The sequence below is a fragment of the Canis lupus genome, chromosome 8, assembly GCF_048164855.1.
Source record: "Canis lupus baileyi chromosome 8, mCanLup2.hap1, whole genome shotgun sequence".
Classification (NCBI taxonomy): domain Eukaryota; kingdom Metazoa; phylum Chordata; class Mammalia; order Carnivora; family Canidae; genus Canis; species Canis lupus.
In genome coordinates, this window is record NC_132845.1 from 56321755 (window position 1) to 56345459 (window position 23705).

General features: G+C 38.1%; 1 protein-coding gene across 23 annotated transcripts in view; it reads left to right on the forward strand.

Moving 5' to 3' along the window:
* TNRC6A (trinucleotide repeat containing adaptor 6A) overlaps positions 1–23705 on the forward strand; it is a 206973-nt gene that overhangs the window by 133582 nt on the left and 49686 nt on the right. For 19 of the 23 annotated variants that reach the window (XR_012035613.1, XR_012035614.1, XR_012035615.1 and 16 more), the window contains one exon: positions 20449–20865. The exons of the other annotated variants lie outside the window; for them this stretch is intronic. Coding sequence is in view for 14 of the 19 variants with exons in the window: in XM_072836208.1 (XP_072692309.1) it covers positions 20449–20865 (417 nt within the window). In the remaining 5 variants the exon portion in view is untranslated. The remainder of the gene's footprint in view (positions 1–20448; positions 20866–23705) is intronic. 23 annotated transcript variants of the gene reach the window in all.

Consider the following 23705-nt stretch of genomic DNA (forward strand, 5'->3'; position numbering starts at 1 on the left):
GTCATAAGCTATGCTTTTAGGAGCTTTTCTTTGTCAGCAATATTTAGTGTCACCAATAGAGGCAGTACCAGGGAAGGTAGAGGCATAGAGAGGATAAAGATTATTTGAACTGAGGTCTTGGCAGCAGGGGTAGGAGATGGATTAAAGATACGTGAGGTCTAGAATTTGCAGGATTGTAGCCGGTGACAGAAGATTGATTTGAAGGTGACATTGTGGCTTTGAATCTGGACATGTAAGAAAGTTAAAGGGGTGTGGAATGATGTAGGGGGAAACGTTGGCAAATTAATTTAACAGGAACATGACCAAATTCATCATCTTCAAGTTCCACTTTCCGCACACCACTCCCCTCTACAGGGATTTATATTGTCCCTTTGCTCTGCTTCAAATTCCTCTGCTTGGCTTTTAAGGCCCTCTTTAATCTGACCTACTGTGATCTAACCAGCCTGTTGCCTCTCATTCCTTTATACTTTTCAGAGCATTCTCGTCTCTTTCGTGTTCATTCCTGTTTCTATTTCTTTTTTGATTCAACTCCTCAGAGAAGGAGGCCTTTCAGTGTCTCTAGCCCTCACAGAGCTCATCTTCTAATGGATCGCTCCAGTGGCCATTGATCATCCCTTGCCGATTTCTTAGGATGTTATGATGTATCTTAAATTTGGGGCACTTGATTATGGTCCATCTTAGATTTTTGGCCCATGGGTATTTGCTTCTCCAACATGATCTTTGAATACCTACTGTTTATACTCTTTCCAAATATAAATCCTTTTTTTTTTACATCCATACATGAAATATGAACATATTTGAAACTTAATTTTAGACTTTCCACAGTTCTGAGAATGTTAGGCTAAGTGTATGAAACTTGCTTCAAGATGCGTTATGCTGTTTTGCTAGCTGTTTTACTTATTCTACCTGTCCTCTAATAGCAGCTCCGTGGTTGGTCAGTTATTTTGATTTATGAAAATGTTTTCTTTTTTGTCCCATGTATAATATCTATGTGGTGTCTATGATTTGGGATTCATGGTGACTATAGATTACAAACTGGAGGCTTGTGGGATGGGTCTGGCACACACAGTTGTTACTGTTTAAACGTTTGGTTTTGGAAGAATTTATGAATCATAGAGAAGTTGAAAAGGTAGTAGAGAGCTTTCCCACTTATACCTCACTTGATTTTCCCATGATTGATAGCTTGCATTTCTGTGGCACCTTTGTCAAAACTAAGAAACTGATATTGGTATTAATGGAACTCCAGACTATTGAGATTTCCCTATTTCTTCCATTAACTTATTTCTGTTCTAAAATCCAGTGCCAGATACACAAATGCATTTAGTTGTCATGTCTCGTCTCTTTAGTCTCTTCTGGTCTCCACACAGTGTTTTCATTATCCTTTATGCTTCCAATTGCCAAGGTATATAAATCAGGAGAATCCATATCATCAAAAATTGCAGTTTCTCTTGCAGTTTTTACTGTCCATGTCATTTTTTGTCCTGTAGTGGAGTCTATATCAGACCCAAGTCTGGTAACTCGTGGCTGTCAAGTACTTGAAAGAAATGTGGCTGCTGTGACTGAGGAACTGAATTTTAAATTTTATTAGAGTCTTCTTGATTGTCTGGAGTCCAGATCTTAGTGTTCAGACTGAACGTGGTAGTTAGACTGCAGCACCCTCTCTAGAATTCTGCCTTAATGAACTGTTCTTTCTAAGGCTACTGTCATTTCTGGTTAAATAACATGAATATTGCTTCCACTCCATGGTAAGATAGTTTATATAAAATTAGGGTTTTTGTAAAGTATCATAAATTAAATTCTTGACCAGCTTTCTTTTTTTTTTTTAATTTTTTATTTATTTATGATAGTCACGCACAGAGAGAGAGAGAGAGAGGGAAAGAGACATAGGCAGAGGGAGAAGCAGGCTCCATGCACCAGGAGCCCGACGTGGGATTCGATCCCGGGTCTCCAGGATCACGCCCTGGGCCAAAGGCAGGCGCTAAACCACTGCGCCACCCAGGGATCCCCAGCTTTCTTATATGAAGACAAGTGGATGTTTATTTTTTGGTGCAATGGATAACTTACCTAATAAAAATGTGGACCAACATAATGCAAGACATAATGAAATTCTTGGAAGTTTTATTCCTACCATGTGACTTGAGCTTTGAAAAGCTAAGGAGCATGAATATTTGAATGTTGAATGTTTGAAAATGTCTTTTAAAAATATGTATGAGGGATCCCTAGGTGGCGCAGCGGTTTGGCGCCTGCCTTCGGCCTAGGGCGCGATCCTGGAGACCCGGGATCGAATCCCACATCGGGCTCCCAGTGCATGGAGCCTGCTTCTCCCTCTGCCTGTGTCTCTGCCTCTCTCTCTCTCTCTCTCTCTGTGACTATCATAAATAAAAAAAAATAAATAAAAAATAAAAATATGTATGAGTATCGCCTTGAAACAGCAGGGGAGTGAAATGCTGAAAAATTTATGGTGAGGTGTAGGAATACATGGATACATTGTAAGATGCCCCGTGGCCTACATAATGTAAAGGCAGGGAAAGAGTTAATATCCCTTCTTTAGAATGCTGTTGGGAACTTGATTAAGAGAAGTAGTTTTTCAAAAACAGCTTTTCAGCTCTGACACTGATTTGTGTCGGAAGCATGCTGGTTATACATTCCTTGCAAAAGTATAAGCACTGTTAATTTTTGATAGCTAACATCTCCCCATCTCTCCCCCTGCTTTCGTCTCATGCCAATACTTTCTTCAGGTGATTTTATAAGTAAGTTATATTCCAGAGAATAACAAACCCTGGAGCTCTGAAAGGAGATGAGGGGAGGTTGATGGAAGCAGGAATGGAGAGTAGTGGATAAAGATTTTGTTTGTTTTCTGGTGATCCCAAAAGGAAGTTCATTGCTACTGTTCTCTTTCTGGACTAATTAAAAACTTTTTTTTTTAAAGGATTTTATTTATTTATTAATGAGAAACAGAGAGAGAGAAAGAAGCAGAGACACAGGCAGAGGGAGAAGCAGGCTCCATTCAGCGAGCCTGACATGGGACTCGATCCCGGGTCTCCAGGGTCACGCCCTGGACCGAAGGCGGCGCTAAACCGCTGAGCCACCCAGGCTGCCCTAATTAAAAACTCTTAAAGAAAATTACATCAACATTTATTTTATTTTATTTTTTTAAAGATTTTATTTATTTATTTATTCATAGACACAGAGAGAGGCAGAGACACAGGGAGAGGGGAGAAGCAGGCTCCATGCAGGGAGCCTGATGTGGGACTTGATCCCGGGTCTCCAGGATCACACCCCAGGCTGCAGGAGGCGCCAAACCACTGCGCCACCAGGGCTGCCCTACATCAACATTTAAAACACATTTTTGGGGATCCCTGGGTGGCGCAGCGGTTTGGCGCCTGCCTTTGGCCCAGGGCGCGATCCTGGAGACCCGGGATCGAATCCCACATCGGGCTCCCGGTGCATGGAGCCTGCTTCTCCCTCTGCCTGTCTCTCTTTCTCTCCCTCTCTCTCTGACTATCATAAATAAATAAAAAAAATTAAAAAAAAATAATAAAACACATTTTTGTTCCTTGCCACATTTGGAAGCCATTATTCTTGTTCAGTTCTCTCTCTCTCTCTCTCTCTTTTTTTTTCTTTTTTTTTTTGTTTTTTTTTTTGTTTTTATTTTTACTCTGGTCTAGTCTTGCAAATTTTTTTTTTTTTAAGATGTATTTACTTGAGAGAGTGAGAGAATGAGTGAGAGGGGTAGAGGGAGAAGGAGAGAGAATCCCAAGCCGACTCTGTGCTGAGCATGGAGCCAGACATGGGGCTCAAGCCCATGACCCTGAGATCATGACCTGAGCTGAAATCAAGAGTTGGACGTACAACTGACTGCCCCATGCAGGTGCCCTACATTTTTTTTATGTCAAACACAATTTTGTTGCTTTATTCCATTGCTCCTGGGAAGTCATCAAAATATTCAGCAGTTATTAAGTCAGCTGCATGTCAAATCCTATTGGAGACATCATGATAACTTTGAACACCTACTATGTGTCAGGCACAGTTTTATATTTACTTTTAATCAAAGGGAATATTCTAAATATTTAATCACAAATAATGAATGGTCACCAGTGATTCAGAACACATACTGGAGCAAGGTCCTAAAAGCTTCATGTGGTAAGAGTAATCTTTTAGCTATTGAATTTTGGGAAATGTGTGGGACTCAGGGGAGGGGCTGGTTCAGGAGGCTGGGAACTCTGAGGCTTCATGAAATAGGAGATTTAAAAACTAATATGGAAGTGGGGCTTCATCAATGTGTACTAGAACAATGTAAGTCTGCATTTAATCCCTTCAGCAGCCCTATGAAAGTAGATAGTATCATCATATTTAGAAGTGAAATTGAGGCTAAGAAAAGTCACTTGCTTTTTGGTTCTGCAGCTGGTGAGTGCCTGAGCCAGGATTTGATGACTAACTCTAGTGGGCTCTACTGCTGCTTTCTCTTTGAAAACAGCCCTATATTTACATAGAAAACAAAGTAGGAAGGCTACACTAGTGCTTTAATAATATTCATTGAATGAACTAACAATGCATGTTTTAGAAATAGTCCAGAAAGATTTTTTAACAGGTTTTATGGTATTTCTCCAAGCACAAAGAAAGAACTAGAAAATTGTATCACCACCAGAGAATTGTATCACTAATTTCGTGGGGAGCATCTGACAACTGCAGTGTGTAAAGTGGCTGGCTTTTCAGGAATCTCTGAAATGGTTTACATCATCTTTGTTGATGAAAAAAAAAATAGGAGTTTTGAGGACCAAGCAAGAAGCTGATTTTCTGAAAGCTTCCTTCATGTGTTAGACCTCTACACAGTGAAACTAATCCCCTTTTGGAACAAAACCTGATTTCTAATTAAGTTTGAAATGCCTTGCTCCGCCTCTTTCAGGGAGATGTAAAGAGACTTTGGCAAGAACCCCACGTCACCTCCATCTCATTCTTCAGAAGGAGGGATGAAGTACCTTCTGATAAGCATGGGCAGCAGTCAGATCCTTTCTTTTCTGTATGCTTATTGACCGAGAAAGCTGATAAAGGCATGGGACACAGTTTAACAATGGAAATATGATTGAGATGACTCCGTGTGAGTTGAAGGAAGAAGTGTTTAATTTGTTCCCTTCTCATAATAAGTAAGCACTCTTTCTATTAATTGCCACTGCCAATATTCGCTGTGTTGCACAATTTCATGAGGTCATCTTTGTTTACATGGGAAACAAAGATAAATGAAAAATAATTGTGTGGTGATCCATTCTCCTAAAGTTAGGATCCATAAAGTGTCATTGTCTTTTTCATTTAACATTCGTGAAATGTTTGTGTGCTGACCCTGTTTCATGTACTGTTGTGCATGAACACAACCAACTCCTCCTTGCCATTGTGCTTCCATTCTCATCTTTGCTTTACTTGAGTAGAGGTAAATACATTTACCTGTGGTCTCAGTTTATTACTTCATAAGATCTTAAGTTTCTCAGTCACAATCCTGTGATAATGAAATTAAGAACTTTGGTGGCTTGGCAAAGAACTCCTGTGCTACACAGGTTTTCACAGGAGAAATTGAAGCCCAAACAGGTGTGACTTTAAGTGGCTTTGCCTGACCTTGTTCATCTAACAGCTCACATGGAGAATGGTATATGGGGGGCTGTTAGGGTAAACAGGAGGAGCTACTCCCAGCTTAGGCTGGCAGTCCCAGGGAGTCTGGTCATCAGCCTCTGAGGCACTCCTCCTCTCAGCACACTGTTTCTGTCACATAGGTCAGAAAGTTCTGTTAGAATTGGGGCTTCCATGCAGTGTTTTTCTCTATAATATATAGTAGAAACAAGACTTACATGTTATAAGCAGGCATTAAGTAATTTGGGCAGACCAGGTTCTGATTCCAAATGTGCCCTCATAGTATGTTCAGTTTATGAGAAATTGTGAAGACACATGTGTGCTGACCTCTTTGAAGGAGAAGCAGAGTTTCTTGCTGGTGAAAATTTACTAATAGCAAAGTTCTTTCTTCCTATGGAAGATGTCTCTGAGTTTGTAAATCTTTTTATAGTGCTGTGCTAACAGGAGGGGGATATGGCCTTTTGCTTCCATGGAAATAGTAAAGGTTTAGGTATATCACAGTCACCATTTTTCCTTTTCTCCTATTGAGAAAGGAAAATGATTTGTATATGTATATATGTTTATATACTCAATGAGGTAGCAAAGGGCGCTAAGGACCCCATTTTGCTCGTAAGGACTGTTTCTAGTAAATGTAGGTATGTTTGCTTATAAATATCAAAATTTTGGGAGGCCTGAGTGGCTCAGCGGTTGAGCATCTGCCTTTGGCCCAGGGTGTGATCCTGGAGTTCTGGGATCGGGTCCCACATCGGGCTCCTGCGAGGAGTCTGCTTCTCCCTCTGCCTGTGTCTCTGCCTTCTCTCTGTGTGTCTCGTGAATAAATAAATAATTTTTAAAAAATCAAAATTTTTAGATAACAATGAAAGATTTTGTAACTTTAGATGTCTGTGATAAGGTGAGGCAAGGCAAAGATGGGAAATAGAAAAGCAGAGATCAGTGCAGTCAGCAAAGCAAACTGTTTTTGGAAAGTAGATTGAAGGCCCAGTGATCCCATGGTTGTTGGAGGTTTGTGGGAGTATCGTAAGGTTGTGTCCTAAGCCCTGAGATTCTGCCTTGGGAACAATTAGGCATTTAGTTTCAAAGAAGACAAATCAGAAGAGTCTTCAGGTTTAAATTTTGGAGAAGTCAGGAGTATCGTAAGGTTGTGTCCTAAGCCCTGAGATTCTGCCTTGGGAACAATTAGGCATTTAGTTTCAAAGAAGACAAATCAGAAGAGTCTTCAGGTTTAAATTTTGGAGAAGTCAGGAGAGATGAGCAAGAATAGCTTGATCAGCTATAACCAGGTAAGAGAAACTTCCAGGCTAGAAAATAACATGGTATTTTTATCATAGTTTGTACTTGTTCTTTAGTTGGTTCTTTTTTTTTTTTTAATTTTTATTTATTTATTCATGAGAGACACACACACAGAGAGAAGCAGAGACACAGAGGGAGAACCAGGCTCCATGCAGGGAGCCTGACATGGGACTCGATCCCAGGTCTCCAGGATCACGCCCTGAGCTAAAGGTGGCGCTAAACCGCTGAGCCACCTGGGCTGCCCTTTAGTTGGTTCTAAGAGTAGTAACTGTGCTTCCAAACGTGCACTGAGTGAGAGGCTTAGTGGAAATACACTTGATAAAACCAGCTGCAAAGAGCATTTGGCCTGAAGCAAAAAAGTATTGAATCTTCTACTGAAGATGATAATCATGGAATTCTAGCATAAACACAGCATAGTGTTAAAAGTCCAGGCTTCTGAGTCAGATAGCATTGGGTTTGAATATTGCCTTTACTGTTCTTATTTCTGTGACCTTGGGCAAGTTCCTTAACCTCTACGCCTCAGTTTGGCTCTATGGAAAGGAGATAATCCAGACTACTTGATATTGTGGAATGAAACAATAAAGAACATAAATCATAGGACTAGAGGGTAGTAAATGCTGAGTATAGATATCTTATTATAGAAATTTTTGATTTGCAGTTTTCAGTGTGACTAAGCCATAATTAGTGACTTCCCTATTTTTGGAGAGTTTGATTTTGTTCTTATAAGTAAGAGGAAACTTAATTTATATGAAGTGGAACATTGGTCCAGTTTGGTTTTAAATTTCCGCTCTGCCATTTACTATATGCTTGATCATGGGCAGCCACCCTTTTTTTTTTTTTTAAGGTTTTATTTATTCACGAGAGAAAGAGAGAGAGATGGCAGAGTCAGGCAGAGGGAGAAGCAGGCTCCCTGCAGGGAAACCAGTGCAGGACTCTATCCCGGGATTCTGGGTTTACATCCTGAGCCAAAGGCAGACCCTCAACCACTGAGCCACCCAGGTGTCCCATGGGCAGCCTTCTTCTAAGCCTTAACTGTCTCATCTGTAAAATGGAAGTAATATTTCAAATTTATAGAATAATGAGGCTAGAGCTGTATTAGATATAGTGCCTGGCATCCAGCTAATACTTGGTGAATTTGAATTCCCACCTCTATGGTTGTGCAGTATCCTAGAAACCTTTCAGCCTCTTGACTCAGTGTACTAGCAGTGTCCTCAGTCACTTCAGAGTTCCTCCTCCTCACCCAGACGATGATTTGGTTTTTCCTCTCATTAAAATCAAGCCCAACCCAGCATGGGTGAATCATAGTACAGCGTCTCTGCCATAGTTCAAAGAATAGGTCTTGCAGCACGAGAATGAGATATATCACCTTTTAGTTTGGCAGGCCCAAATTGGCATTTTATTGCTTTACTTTGTATTTGTTTATTGGTAAAATGGAATATCATCATTTAACTACTTGTGCTTTCTTTCATCTTACGAATTGCCCATTCTTGTTCTTAACCCATTTACCTCCTGGGCCTTAAGCGCTTTTGTTACCAGTTTACATGAGTTTTTTGTATAATATGCTTATTAGCGTTCTGTCTCATATATTTGATGCAAATATTTCCAATATCTTGGACTATATGATATGTTTGAAGTTGTTCTGAAGATTTGAGATACCAGGCAGAAATATCTAAATTTTGCCAAGTAGTAGACCCTGGAAGGGGGTATATATGCAGAGGATGCAAATTGATATTCAGAAGAAGGAAAGCAAAATTAAATAACTTATACTCTTAGCTCGAACTCTGGCCCTAAACTCTAGGGACCCTATGGAATGTTTGCCGGTGTTAGCTTTATGGGCCTTACCCAAAACAGTACCTCTTTTCCTTCTATTAGGGAAAATTGGGGTAGAGAGTGGGAGAGGAGGGAGAACGGATCCCTTTAAAACTTGTTCCACAGGACAAATATTTTTCTAGCTTGCCTTTTAATTTTTAACACACACACTCACACCTTTGCTAAAATAAATTATATGACATAATTTTATTTGGTCAAACTTAACAATTTTTGATTTTTTGATTACTTGCCTTTTATGCGGCCATTTATCCAGATTTAGAAAAATTTTTGCCTATGTTTTCTAAAAGCTTTTAAAAATGCCAGCATTTTGTGGTACTATTAACTGTTTGATTTATCTAAACTTTTTTTTGTTTTGTTTTTAAGAGAGAGAGAGCGAGAGAGAGCATAGCGGTGGGGAGGGCCAGAGGGGGAGAGAATCCTAAGCAAGCTCCAACACGAAGCTTGGAGCCCTACAGGAGCCCTACATGGGGCTTGATCTCAGAACTCTGAGGTCATGACCTGAGCCGGTATCAAGAGTCTGACACACTAAATTGACTGAGCCACCTAGGCACCTCTGAACTTTATTTTTTTCTAATAGAATCAACTAACCACCTGTATTTCCTAAATAATATGTTCTTTTCAGTGATTTAGGACATTTCCTTTATTGCATAACTTTTGTGATCTTTCTTAATTTTTAAAATTTCAATGTGTTTGGGACTTTGGTTAATTGTGCCTATTACTGACTTCTAGTTGAATTGTTAGGTGTTACCCTTTTTTTTTTTTTTTGAGTCACAAATGGAAATCAGAAGCTCTCTAGATGCAGCTACAGTATCAGCCGGAACAGTTTTCCAAATTTACTCAGACATGAGAACCACTTGTGATCTTGTTTTAAAAAATACACATTCTGATTTAGTAAATCTGTGAGGCTAAAGAATCTTTTTTTTTTTTAAACAAGTATCCCATAGCAGTTCTAATTAAACAAATTCAAAAAAACAAAACAAAAATTCAAGGATCACTTCTAGAATTCTAAGTTATGAAAGAGACTTCAGGGCAGTCTTTTTTTCTTTTAAAGCACGTGCCTCTGCCTGAAAACTGTATCTTTCATCATCCCACTGTTCTAAATCTCACATATTTGGACAAGATTTGATGGATAAATTAACTATAGATCTTGGAAATTCCGTGCTATGAATGTCATGTGGATATCCTCCAGCTGTTAGAGAAGGTCTGTACTTTAGAACAGATTTTAGGCATTTTGCTGAAGAGTAGAGGATTGTATTGAGGCAAATCAGCTATGTTTCATTTTGTTAGTAATTTGAGGTGGGAGATGTTTGAGTAGGAAGATCAAGTTCCTTGAGGGATTGGAGGCAGGTGCTTCCCTAAGAGCCAGGAAAAGATACAATTACCATTTCTTGAAGATTTGTGAAGTGAATTATGACTAAATGAATTCAGTGTAATCTTTAATTTCAGTATTTAATTTTGAATTGATTGTTTATGGTATCTCGCCGCTTATTTTTCCCTACTTTAGGAACTTTTTAGCAGAAATAATGAAATTTGTGTAAAGTATAAATACAGCTTGTTATAGTCTTTAGGTCTTATTTTTTCATGGTCTCAAATCGCCATTTAGTTCAACCTACTTGCTAAGATTAACAGAAGGTAATGGATTGACAAACATTTAGGTATTTTCCAGGTTGACTTGTGGCACTTAAAACTGCAGCAGTTTGTTAACAATGAAAATTCTAGCATTGATCTATATGTATCAACTTAAAAGCCAGACTTGCTCCCTCTGTGCCCTTCAGTGCCCTTCAGCATTCTAGAACAAACTGAAGTTAGTATATGGCAGGGAATGTATATTATGCAGGGGAAGCCTATTATAAATCATCCAGGATGCTTGTTAATGAATAAGAAGAGGATTTTTATAGTAGTATAATATTTTTTAGAAGATTTTATTTATTTATTCATAGAGATGCAGAGAGAGAGAGAGAGAGAGGCAGAGACACAGACAGAGGGAGAAGCAGGCTCCACGCAGAGAGCCAGACGTGGGACTCGATCCAGAGTCTCCAGGATCACGCCCTTGGCTGCAGGCGGCGCTAAACCGTTGCACCACCAGGGCTGCCCTATAGTAGTATAATATTTGGCCAAGTTTTAAATAAGTTTGATTTATAGGCTCAATTTTAATTAAACAGAATACTCTTTGCATTGCTTAACCAACTGGCTTCTTCTTTCCCCTCCTGTTCCTCTTAAAATATAAGGAGATGGAATTTGAGTTATTGGGCCTTAAATACAGGGAAATTGGCGAGCAGTACCTCCGTAATGGGAAAGTGACACTGTAGCTTTCCTCCATTTTCTGGGGAAAGCTGTGGATTTGGAAAGCAACAGAAGTTGGAAGCCCCCTTCTTTGAAATTTCTTGGTATAGAGAATTTTCTAATCTGCTTGAAGTTTTCATCAGGTTTGTGCTTTTTGAAACTCTGTGTCCCAGTGGGACATTGCTGCTGCTACTAACCAGGAAACCTGGAAGAATTGATTTCATCTGTGCTTGTTTGCTCTAATTCTGATCATGAGGCAGTCTTTAAAGTGAAGACTATTGAAAACTACCTTATTGTGTTAGGGCAGCTAGAATGATTGATTTGAGAGTTTAGGCTTAATGAGATTGTAATTACTTATTGGAAACATTAACAGTAGGGAAGAAAGACAAATAGGTGGTGTTGCCTGATATGCAGTTACAATGTAAATATACTAGTTCCTAGCATGTTAACTTTTCCTCCAGAAGTTATTTTGTGACTTTTGAGCATAAAATTTAAAAAAAATTTTTAAAAGAGCATAAAATCATTCTCTGTAATGAAGATTTTAAAGAATGTTTATAGATGATATTTATTTTTTAAAATACTATTTGAGCAATGGTAAGGATTTTCTTAAGCATCAAGTATTTGGAATTTAACCTAATTATTGACAGCTAGAAATACTGCCATTTATTTGCTGGAAACTCTGGCTTCTTACTGAATTACTTTAGTACATTTTTTATCTTGTTGATTATACCTACTCATATTTGTTTGAGAAGGTAGGAAATTTTTTCTTCATAAAAATAAAAAATACTTAGGAAAATCCAGTACTTTGGTCCTTATGTGAGAATAACATTTTCCAATTGAGCTTTCATTGATGCTCACCATTTGTCTTCAAAGAACTTAGCATGATGGTTTTGTTTTTCCTATATAATGATATATTTTGAGATTAGAAATAGTTACTTTAGGAAAATTTAAAGTTTGCCTAAAACAGTCTTAAAAAGCTCTGTGTATTCTATAGATGCATATTAAGTATTATTTTAATCCGGTAATTTCAGCTATTTCAATTCTTTTAGGGATTCAAAAGGAAATCTGTGTATGGTTTTTATTTTTGGAGGTCAATTAAATGCTCCATTCTGTGAAAATGAAATCATGTCTTAAAATGGCATTTTTGTATACTATGCCTGTTACTTAAGCCAATGTTTTCTAGAAGATTTACAATGTAGCCAATTTGAAAACTCTTACACAAAGCTAAATTATAGACTTTGGAAGGATAAGAATAAAGGAAGGGCTTGAGGTATTAAGATGTGGTAATTCAGAATGTTGATGGCTGCTTTATATTTCAATTGTTGTTTCTATTAAATTTGTAGATATCCAATAGGAAGTTCACTTATTTACTGTTTTCTGAAATAAATTTATTTAAATGGCATCTTAAAATGTTATTTTAAAGATAGAAGTAAATGTTAATATAATTTTAATAATGACCATAAATTTTAAAAATTTTTAATTGAGAACTTGGTATATTTAGGATTTTTGCATATTAAATTGTCTCTTATCTAGTCTTGCTTTTTACCTTAATATAAGACAGTTGCTGTGGGGCTCCCCCCCCCCCATTTAATAGGCTGTTTTTAGAACAGTTTCAGGTTTACAGAATGATAGAATATTTATACATAAGAAATATCAAACACATGAAAGCAAAAGTTAATAATTTAATTGTAATATTGATTCTTTTACTGTTTTGCAAAGTGGGAAGTCTTGATTTGGAGCACGATTTAGGCAAATGTTGGTTTAAATTCTTTGCACAAGTAATTTTTCCATTCTAAAATAATTTTTTAAAGTTGTTTATTTATAGACCTATTCATTTTTGCCCATCTGCTTTAAACTGTGCAAAAGACCAGTTAGTTGGGTCACAGTATGGCAAAATGTGAACATTAAAAAAAAATGTAGTGCATATATGTATTTTGTACTGGCTGAATGAAATTCCTTCGAAACAATTTTCTGGTGTTATGGATGATATGATGTTGTGGTGGATTAGGGTATCTTTCCAGAAAACAATAATACTGACTGGACTTGTTCTCTGGATCTTGGCTCTAGAATTTTTTATTTTTATTTTTATTTTTATTTTTTAGAGCAGATTTGTAACCGCGGAGTTATTCATCAACATACTAACCAGCTACCGTCATCTTCCTTATTACTCTTTCTACTTCTCTTGATCATTCTCTCTCTCCTTTACATGTTCTTATTTATTCTACCTTTTAAATGTCAGTGTTGAGCAGTGTTTCACCTTCAGTATCATTCTGTGTTGTACTTTGGTTCAGCCATCCCATATGCTGATAGTTCTTCAGTTGTTCATTGAGCTAACAGTTCTTGGCCATTTGCTGTGCTTGGTGCTGGGAATGCCAGTGATAAAGGGGGAGGAGAGAGGAAAAGCCAGCACTTAAAGTAAGCATGTGTAGGGTAAGGAATGCATTAAGAAGAGTTTTATGGGAATAGAGGAGGGGAAATTGGTTGTCAGAAATGCTTTTAAGTTTAGCAGAACTGAGGATGAGAGTCGGAGGTGATTGTTTCCTAGGAAAGGTGGACGGAAAGATTTTCAAGAAAGGCATCAAGGCATTTTAGGCACAAGGAACATCATACAAAAGAATGGTACCTTTTGGAGTGTTGCAGATACGTGGTGTGGGAAAGAAGGAAACGTGTGGATGTAATGGGATATGAATCTGGAAAGTGGTAGATGGGGTCATCCTTAGTACTTTAGAAGATTTCTGAAATCATTTTAACAACACAGATAACTTGGGCAGAGATAATAGATTTGCGGGAGAGGGTAAAAATTGGGAGGGGTCAAGATGTAAGCCAAGAAGACCAATCAGGAAGTTTTTGCCAGAGTAAATTGATGGAGGACCTAAATCACTGCAGGGACTTTAAAGATAATAAGGATGCAGTTGAATTCTATCAGGGAGATAATCTGTTGGAGAGGGAGAAATCCTTGCTTGAGTAAACAGTGAGGCCATTTTCTAAAATAAGCCCACCCATTCTCTCCTACCTCTCTGGCAGTCCTGACTTATTCTTCTTGCCTTTTACTTCTCTCTCTGCTATGGAAACCTATCCTGTAGGTCTTGCCATTTCTTCTCATTCTGCTACTCTCATGACTTTTTTTCTCCCCCACCTGTATGCTGAACCCTAAATTTATATTTTCAGTCCATACTTTCACTAAACTTTAGAACCGTATATTGAGTTATATTCTACACATGAATATCCTATGAGCATGGTTTTCAGAGTTTATCTGAGGACTCCTGAGGGGCTGCCTGAAACTGTCATGAGATCCACAAGGTCAAACTTTTCATAATGATAGGAAGACTTTGTCTTATTCACTTTTTTCTTATGAGTATGTAGTATTTTCTAGAGGCTCCATAATGTAGATGTTACAACAAATTAAAAGCAGAAGTAGATAGGAGAATCTACTTGCTTCTCTTAAGCCACATATTAAAGAAATTTGGAAAAATGTAAAACAGTGCATGCTTTTCACTTTTTGTTTTGGGAAACAATTATTTCAGAAAATATATTCATTCAATGAAAATATATGTTGATTCATGTAAGGGTTTATTTTAAAAATTACTATTTAAAAAAATAAATAAATAAAAATTACTATTTTTAAGAATTTTCCTGTTTAAAATTTTAATCTGGTAAATATAGTTATAACCCACTAAACAGAAGACCTTTGATATTCTCAGTAACTTAAAAATTCAAAGGAGTCTTGAGATCAAACGTTTGAGAATTGCTGTCCTATAGTATTACAACAAATAATCAAAAGCTAAACTTACTCTTTCACGTATTTCTGAAACTTACGTTGTTTTTCTTTTTTAAGATTTTATTTATTAATTCATGAGAGACACAGAGAGAGAGAGAGAGAGAGAGAGAGAGAGAGAGAGGCAGAGACACAGGCAGAGGGAGAAGCAGGCTCCATACAGGGAGCCTGATGTGGGACTCGATCCCGGGACTCCAGCATCACGCCCTGGGCCAAAGGCAGGCGCTAAACCACTGAGCCACCCGGGGATCCCTGAAACTTAGGTGCTTTTTTTGTTGTTTTTTTTGTTTTGTTTTGTTTTATTTTTTTGAAACTTAGGTTTTATCTTCTGTTTCATGTCTTGGTAAATGGTACCACTGTCTGTTCACGCTTCAGGCCAAAAACCTGAGAGTTCTTTTATTCCTCTCTCTCTCTCTCTTTTTTTTTTTTTTTTTTAAGATTTTATTTATTTATTCATGATAGACATAGAAAGAGAGGCAGAGACACAGGCAGAGGGAGAAGCAGGCTCCATGCCGGGAGCCCGATGCGGGACTCGATCCCGGGATTCCAGGATCGCACCTTGGGCCGAAGGCAGGCGCTAAACTGCTGAGCCACCCAGGGATGCCCCCCTCTTTTTTTTTTTTTTTTAACCTACATGGCAATAGTGGTCACTAACATTTATTGAGTACTAGGTAGGTGCCAGCTATTATTCTCAGTTCTTTACATCTTGCAAAACCTCACAACAACCCTACGTGGTAGAGGTTTTAATACTTACCCTGTTTTACAGATGAGGGAACTGAGGTGCCAGGGTGGTTAGGTACCTAGCCCAGGTTATATGTCTAGCCAAGATTTGAATCTAGTCAGTCTTTTGAACCTGCACGTCTTTGTTCTGGAACAGTTTGTATAGATTTATATTCCATGTTTCTTGAGGATTTTAATATGCACATTCCCTATAAAGTCATCTGGGCCTAGTGCTTTTTAGAGAGGTAAATCTTGGAGAACCTTTTTGGTGTCTTCTGCTATTAAAGGATCTTTTCTATGAGCTCATTTTGGTAAATTTTATTTTCTAGAACAGACACTGGGTAACTATAGCTTGCAAATTTGGCCCACTGCCTATTTTTATATATCAGATTTTGCTGGAACACAGCCACATCCATTCATTTACGTGTAGTCTGTGGCAACTTTTTGTGCTACAACAGTAGAGTAGAGTAGTTGCAAGAGAGACTGTATGGCCTGCAAAACCTAAAATGCTTATTACTCTCTGGCCCTTTACTGGAAAGATGTGCCAAGCCATGTTATGGAACATTGTTCCATTTAGCTGGGTTTCCTGTTTTTATTGGTATCGATTGTACATAACATTTTCTTGTATTTCCAGAATCTCTACATTTGAAGTTATGTCTTTTTTATCCCTGGCACTATTTATATTCTACCCCCCCCTCCCCCCCCCATTGTTTGGGATTACTAAAATTTTGTCAAACTTACTGGTAACAGTGTTGGTGTTCCATCTTCTGTGCTCTTAAACAATTTAAATAGCATTAGACTTAGAGTTACATGTTTCTTAAAAATGTGCTAATAAACAAAAAATAATGTATGGGAATATTGATCAAACTGTCTGATCCTGATGGGTGATTTTATCAATCCCTTCATTTCTTCTGTGCCAATTAATCTTTATTTTCTTCCCTCTTCTGAGGTCAGTGTTAAATCCCTCCTCCATCTTTTCAAATTATTTATAGTTGAGTCTAAAGAAATACCTTAATTTTAGAAAATCATCTCATTTTTTCCATTTTCATTTTTTAAAATTAAGTTTTTTCATGAAGTCATGCCTTGAAGTTATTAGTTCACTTGTAAAGTCATCAGTTGCTACTTTTATCTTCACTAATTCCTTCTTCTTCCTCCAGTTCATTTTTTAACTTGTGTAAGATGCTTCATATTCATTCTTACTTGTTGAAAACAATAAAGACCAGGAATTTTTCCTTGATCACTGGTTTAGCGGTATCTTAAAATTTATTATGTGTATTGTTTTCACAAGTATTTTCTTGATGATCATACAGTTCTGATATTTCTTTCTTTAGCTCAAAATTTAAGGCAGTTATATTAGCTAGTTTCGTTGTTTTCTAATGTGGTTGCATTGTAATCCAGAAATACCACCTATATTATTTGTACTTTTTGCAATTTAGTGGTGTTTTCTTTAGTGCTGTATGGGTGTCTGTGTGTGTGTATGTACTTTCTATGACTGTTCCATCGGTATTTGTCAAAAAAGGTGTTATCTTTTTTTATAGTAGATAGTTTTCCTTTTTCAGGTTTTCTGTCTCCATTGGATTTACATGTTTTGATAACTAAAGTTTGGTACATAAGTGTTCTTAGCTGTTTATATCTTTTTAGTTGTTTTCCTCTATCATTGTGAGATATCTCATTCTTTATGATGCTTTTATGATTGAATTTTTTTAAACCTGATATTAATATTACTTTTATTTAAATTTTGTTAGCAGTTTTGCTTCTACATCAGTCTCTGTACTTCCCCCCCCCCCAACTTCCTATATAGTTTTGTTTCAGTGGTGATTTTTGCAAAGTATATTCCTTAGATTTTTTTCTTTTTTCTTTCTTTTTTTTTTTTAATTTTTTTTTTTTATTTATTTATGATAGTCACACACAGAGAGAGAGAGAGAGGCAGAGACACAGGCAGAGGGAGAAGCAGGCTCCATGCACCGGGAGCCCGACATGGGATTCGATCCCGGGTCTCCAGGATCGCGCCCTGGGCCAGAGGCAGGCGCCAAACCGCTGCGCCACCCAGGGATCCCAGATTTTTCTTTTCTTAACAAAAGAGCTTTTATTAACAAGTGAATTTAATTCATTCACATTTATTATTTTTTAATTCATTCACATTTATTTTGATTACAGATTTTGGGGGCTTATGCTCAACATCATCTTTTGTGTTTAATATTAATTGCAGTTCCAAAATAATTCTTTTATTGCATTTTCTGTATCCGTCGAATGAATTGAGTTTTCTTGTTTTCTCATTTTCCTTTTTCTCTTTTCAGTGGTTTGGATATTTACTGATAATTAACCTAAATTTTAACTCTGCATCCACAATAGCCAAAATATTCAGTAATTATATCTGTTACCCAGCAACCCCATCCTTACCGCCCTACCTACACACAGTTAATTTCCTCTTTACTCTTCTGGTATGTTTCATGTTTACATCTGAGATTTCACTTCAGATTATTTAGTTCAGTTTTATAATCAATAGTTATATTATCTTAATGTTTTTACTGGTTTTGGTGAAATTATCTGGCCCCAGAAAAGAGAACTATCTCGCCTTTTTTCCCTGTGATACTTTATTGGTTAGTACAGCAGCTCTCTGAATTTGAGGTAGGAATGGGGCAGCTGGCTGACAGATGTAAATACTGCTTCTGAATTTCTGGTCACTTTGGATGAAGTGTTGAGGTTCTTACATACATTGTCCATGTAGGCCATCTTCTACTTCCTTGAAGGTATTAAAGAATATTTTCCTGTAGCTATCTCATATAAACAATATCTTTTTGGGGTTTTAAATTATTATAATCTTTATTATAATCTTTTCTTTTCCTCCTAGTAATAAAGTGGCAGGCAAGCCTGTATTTTTAGCTGTGGATAGTATTTTAAGTATTATAAGGTTACATTCAATTGTCAGAAACCATGCTGAGCTTGATACTAAATATGTAAAGGCTGAGTTAGAGTTTTTGTGTCCTTTATGATTTCATAGCTACATGTACTTTTTTTTTTTTATTTCGGAAGTACTTTAGAATATTCTAGTGCCTCATTTTCCTTGTTAAAAAGGAATATACATTATTGGTACTTTCTGGGAACATTAAATTATCTGGGAGATAAAAATTTCATTCATAATTAATTAAACCTAGAACGTACTTGACTCAAATTATTAAAACAAAGCTTTTTAGTTGCCTTCAAAAAGAATGGAAAGGATTCCAAGTAGTAGATAGAATGTCTGATTTTTCATGTAATTCCTCCTGAACGATAATTTGCTTGCATTGCTTTAGAAAAAATCAGAGTCATATTTGAAAAAATAAGAGGCTAGATCATGTATTAACAATATATAAGTGATATGATGTAGACTAACTTCACCAGTGGCTCAGAGAAAGAAGGCGGTAGTGAGGCCAGACTGCCAAGTGAAGGGGCCTTTAGAGCAAGGATGGGGGGAGGGGGGCAGAGGGGTGGGAGGGGCAGGTCCGGGAGAGATGTTGTCAGGGTTTGGGTGGCTACTAGAAGCAATACTGGTGACCACCTTTATCAAAGTGTCATGCACATTGTGAGCATTTGACGAATATTGCCTTTATTTGGCCCACATAATAGCTCTGTTTACTGGGTTCTTACATTGTGCTGGGTACCGACCAGAACTGCCTGTACTGTACAGGCAAGGAGAAGGACGCAGAGATAATCCAGTTCTGGTGGTGGGCTATTCTAATTTCAGGCCTGGAGCTCTTAGCCCTTGAACAGCTTTTTCTCTGAGTCTCCTCACTGGTCACATGGAGATGTTTCACTTTGTTTATCTGACAGTGGCATCTGTAAAGATGCATCAAACTCTCACAGAAATGTTCAACTATTACGAAATTGTAAGGTGGTATTGTGCCAGTCATTAAAAAATGCCCACTATTCATCTAGCTTTGTATTTGGTACTCTGTAAGTGGTAACATATTTAATTTTAGGATAGCCTTGCAAGGTATAGGTGTTATCTCCTTATCTCCACTTTATAGAGGAGACCATAGGCTCAGTCTGGTATATACACCTTGCCCAAAGACACAAAACTTAGTAAAGGCAGCACTGGGATTAAAACCTGGGTCCATCTGGCATCAAAAGTTCATATACCATACTGTCTCTGTAGTTTTAGAGATTGGGTGTATCTTTACCAGATTAAGGCATTTGCATTAGTTTGTTTACTTATTTGATCTCTTTTAAGAGTCTAGAAATCCATTGTTTATGATCGCACATTGTTCATATAGTGGACAAATGTCTGTTTCTCAGATTTGCTTAAGACAGGGGATCTACATTATTTCTCCAGTTTTGATTAGTTTTGTAGATTTCATTCTATAATCTTTGTATTTACTTCTCCATTCCGAGTTTGTCTTATTTGATTCAGACTTTACCTTTTAACAACAACAAATCCTGTAAACTTTGCCTTTTTTGTAAAGAACTTGTCAGAGTGTTTTCTACCTTTTCTATCTGTTCTTGTGTTGTCTTTCAGAAATGAAGAATAGGGACCAAACACTTTGAAAATGAGGCAGACAAAGAACAGTTTACAGGGAATTGAGGGTTCTTTTAAGATAACCAAAATTTGATTCACCACATTTGCTCTTTGAGCTGTTGTGAGTTCCATAGTTATACAATCAGTGTTTGTTCTCTGATTGAAATAATACGGGCCAGAGCTGGTGCGCAGGAGCTGTCATACAAGCCAGGGGATGCCGATGGTGTCCGTCCCCTTGTTGGAGGAGTAGTTGCAGAAGTAAAATTGAACTCTCTCCTAAGAAAACCTGAGCCTGTGAATGAGGATATCCTCGCACGCTTGAACTTTCTGTTCCTTTAGGGTTGTTTTTCGTAGTGCCTTTTTACTTAGATGGCTTACTGTGGAGGTACACTTTACTGGCTAATCTTTTCCACCCCTTTTCTTTTGTTGGGATTAGTGCCAGAACAGATAAAGCCCAGTGTAAGCCAGCCTCAGCCTGCCAACTCTAATAACGGCACTTCCACAGCAACCAGCACTAATAATAATGCCAAGCGAGCCACAGCCAACAATCCGCAGCAGCAGCAGCAGCCACAGCCGCCACAGCAGCCACAGCAGCCGCCGCAGCAGCCACCGCAGCCGCCACAGCAGCAGCCGCAGCCAGCACAGGCCTTGCCTCGGTATCCTCGGGAAGTACCACCACGATTTCGCCACCAGGAACACAAACAGCTTCTAAAGAGGGGTCAGCATTTTCCTGTCATAGCAGCAAACCTGGGATCTGCTGTTAAAGTGTTAAGCAGCCAGTCAGAAAGCAGTGCTTTAACAAATCAACAGCCACAAAATAACGGAGAGGTGCAGAACAGCAAAAACCAGTCAGGTGAGAGAAGGCATTTCTTACGAGACTCCAACTGTCCTCATTAGCAGCATAGCAAGTTGATACATTCATGGCTTGTTGGGGATGTATTTGTGTCCATCAATATCTGCGTTACAAAATTAGAGTTCCGTGCAGGAAGTTACCAATTGGGAATCCTTAAACGTTTCCTGTAAACTGACTGCCAATTCTACTTTTTAAATGATTATTTTAATCACCCTCCCTCCAGGTTCTACCCATTTTCACAAGCAATTTATAAAAGCTTAAATTGATAAGTCTACACTTAAAATTAAGCACCCCTCACCTCCCCCTCAGTATATGTGTTAAGCAGTTGTACATATTATTGCAGTTAATCCTCAGCAGCCCTGTGAAACATAAATTGTTCTTATCCTCACTTTTCAGTAGAGGAAACTGAGGTACCAGGACATTTGATAACTTGCCCATGATCACTCAGTTACCCTGTGCCAGAGAAAGATTGTTGCTTCCGGAAATGGTATTCACATAGCACATGGCACTCAGTGATTGCCACAGAAGGGCCTTTCTGAGTTCAGTAATGATGGGGAGGGAGAAAATGTATGTGATTATGGTTTTCTCAGAGGCCAGTTTGTTGCAGTATGTTCTGATAGGTTCTAATATTTTGTGTGTCCATTCATTTATCAAACTATTTTGAAGCATTTACTACAAGCCACATAGAATCAAGGTTCCCACGCATGAAAACACTAGCATATACTGGTTATGAACAAAGTTTCTAGAGCCAAATGGACCAGGTTTTTAAATCCTAGTTCCATACATACCAGTGTCTCTGCCCTTGGGCATGTTACTTTATTGCTCTGTGGGTCTGCATCTCATCTGACCAGCCTTTGCTAACTGTCCCAGCAAGAATTACTCTCTGTCTCTGCTCTCTTACATATATCAAGGACTCCTCTGTCCTTTAGATTATGGTACTTCACAGCTAATAAGTAGCAGAGCTGGCGTTACATCAAGATCTGTTTGATTCCAGAGCTGGGTTTGTAACAGCCTTGCTGTACTTTGGCAGCATACTGGATGTGGTAGGTAAGGAGGAAGAGGACATGAATGTGATTTCTCTAACATAGATAATCAGAGCAGTACATCATTATTGGACAGGATACAAACTCAGTATCACCCTGAATTAATACTACCCTCGTCATCACTTATTACCTTGTGTGAGATTGGCCATATCACTTAATTTACCTCAGCCCTCTCTAAGCTATAAAGTATGGACATTAGTGCGCAACCTATATGGTTGCTTTGAGGATTAAATTATGTGAGTGTTTAAGCACGGTAGTTAGTGCCTGACATTTAGGTACTGAATGAATTATCTTCCCCCAAACTTTTACGAAAGGACCTGTACTTTTCAGGAAGAAGACTCTGGTTTAGACATATTACATATAGCACCAAGCAGTTAATTTGAAGTTCATCCAAGAAATCAGCCTGGAAGCAGATGATGTAGTGGGTCATGGGCATGTATTTTAAAAATGTGATCTAAGCCTTAGGAGAGGTTATTCACACAGTGAATGCTTGAGTACTTATTAAGAGCTAAACAATGGTGGTTATTACACTTAACAAAATGACCAGGGAAATGGGCTCATAAATTTAGAAAGTGGTATGTTGAGTACCACTTTTAATTTGGGAAATGAAAGAGAGCTGTTTTTGAAATGAAAAATAGTGTAAAAATGTTTATCAAAAATGGTTAGGATCAGAAATCCCAAAAATATTAGAGATGTGCATTCAGATAAAAAGAAGGCCTATGTGAGCATAGGAAGAAGTCTTCAACAAAGGCTGAAAAGGACAAATGCCCTGCTTGTTTCTGAGAGGACTTTATGAAGGAACACTGCATTCATGTGGAGGTGGGGATGGAAGCCAGGAGAATGTAGCAGTCTGGCTGATGTCCAGAATTAATGTGGGTGACGAAGGCAGAGCACTGCAGAAAAACTAGATTTTTGTTTTTGTCTTTTTAAAAAACATTTGTGAATCTCCACTTTCCAGCATATGCCACATATTTAACTTAAAATATCTGTGTAGATGCTGCTAGGAGTAGTAGCAACTTTAGCCACCTAAGAGACCAATGGATGTCTATGAACTAGGGAAGCCTTCTTCTTAGACTGTTAGGTCTGCCCTGGCCTCTAAGGGTGATTTACAACAGTAATGACAATAGTGATCCAGTGACTGACTCTAACAGGGTGCTCCTTAGACACACACACACTGAATTAACGCATTCAGTCCTCCTCTTACAGGTTATGGATCAGTGAAGAGCAGTGTAGTATCCATTATAAAAAGCTTGATCAAGAGTCCACAAACACAAAAGTTGTATGTTGTGAACCACAGGTAGTTCAGAGCTATGTGAACATAATCTTAACTTTTTATTTTTGTATCTGTGTTTCACTTGTTTCCTGAACAAATACAGTTAATGAATGGAGTAGATTTGATATGTAGGTCAATAACATAGAATAAATACATACACAGATACTTAAAGTTTTCATGATAAAAATGAAAGGTGCAGTGTGTTGGATGCTCCTCCCTTGTCCTCACATAACTCAGTTCTCATTCATTCAGTGCAGTCAGGGAGCAGGGATAGTCCCGGGATGAGAAGAGGTGTTTTATAAATCAGAGATCCTAAGCCAAGCACTTTCTCAGGCTAGCAGGTAAGTGAGGTAGAAGATGAAAAGGAGTGACAGGAACTGGGGTAAATGTAGTGACTTTGTATCCTGCCTAGGTACCTTACAAGCCTTTAGAGACCTGCCCTGGTCAAACCAGCTGGCTTTTCGGGCTCAGTGGCCAGTCTGTGGCTATGCCTCAGACCCCTAGTGATGCTTTCATTCAACACC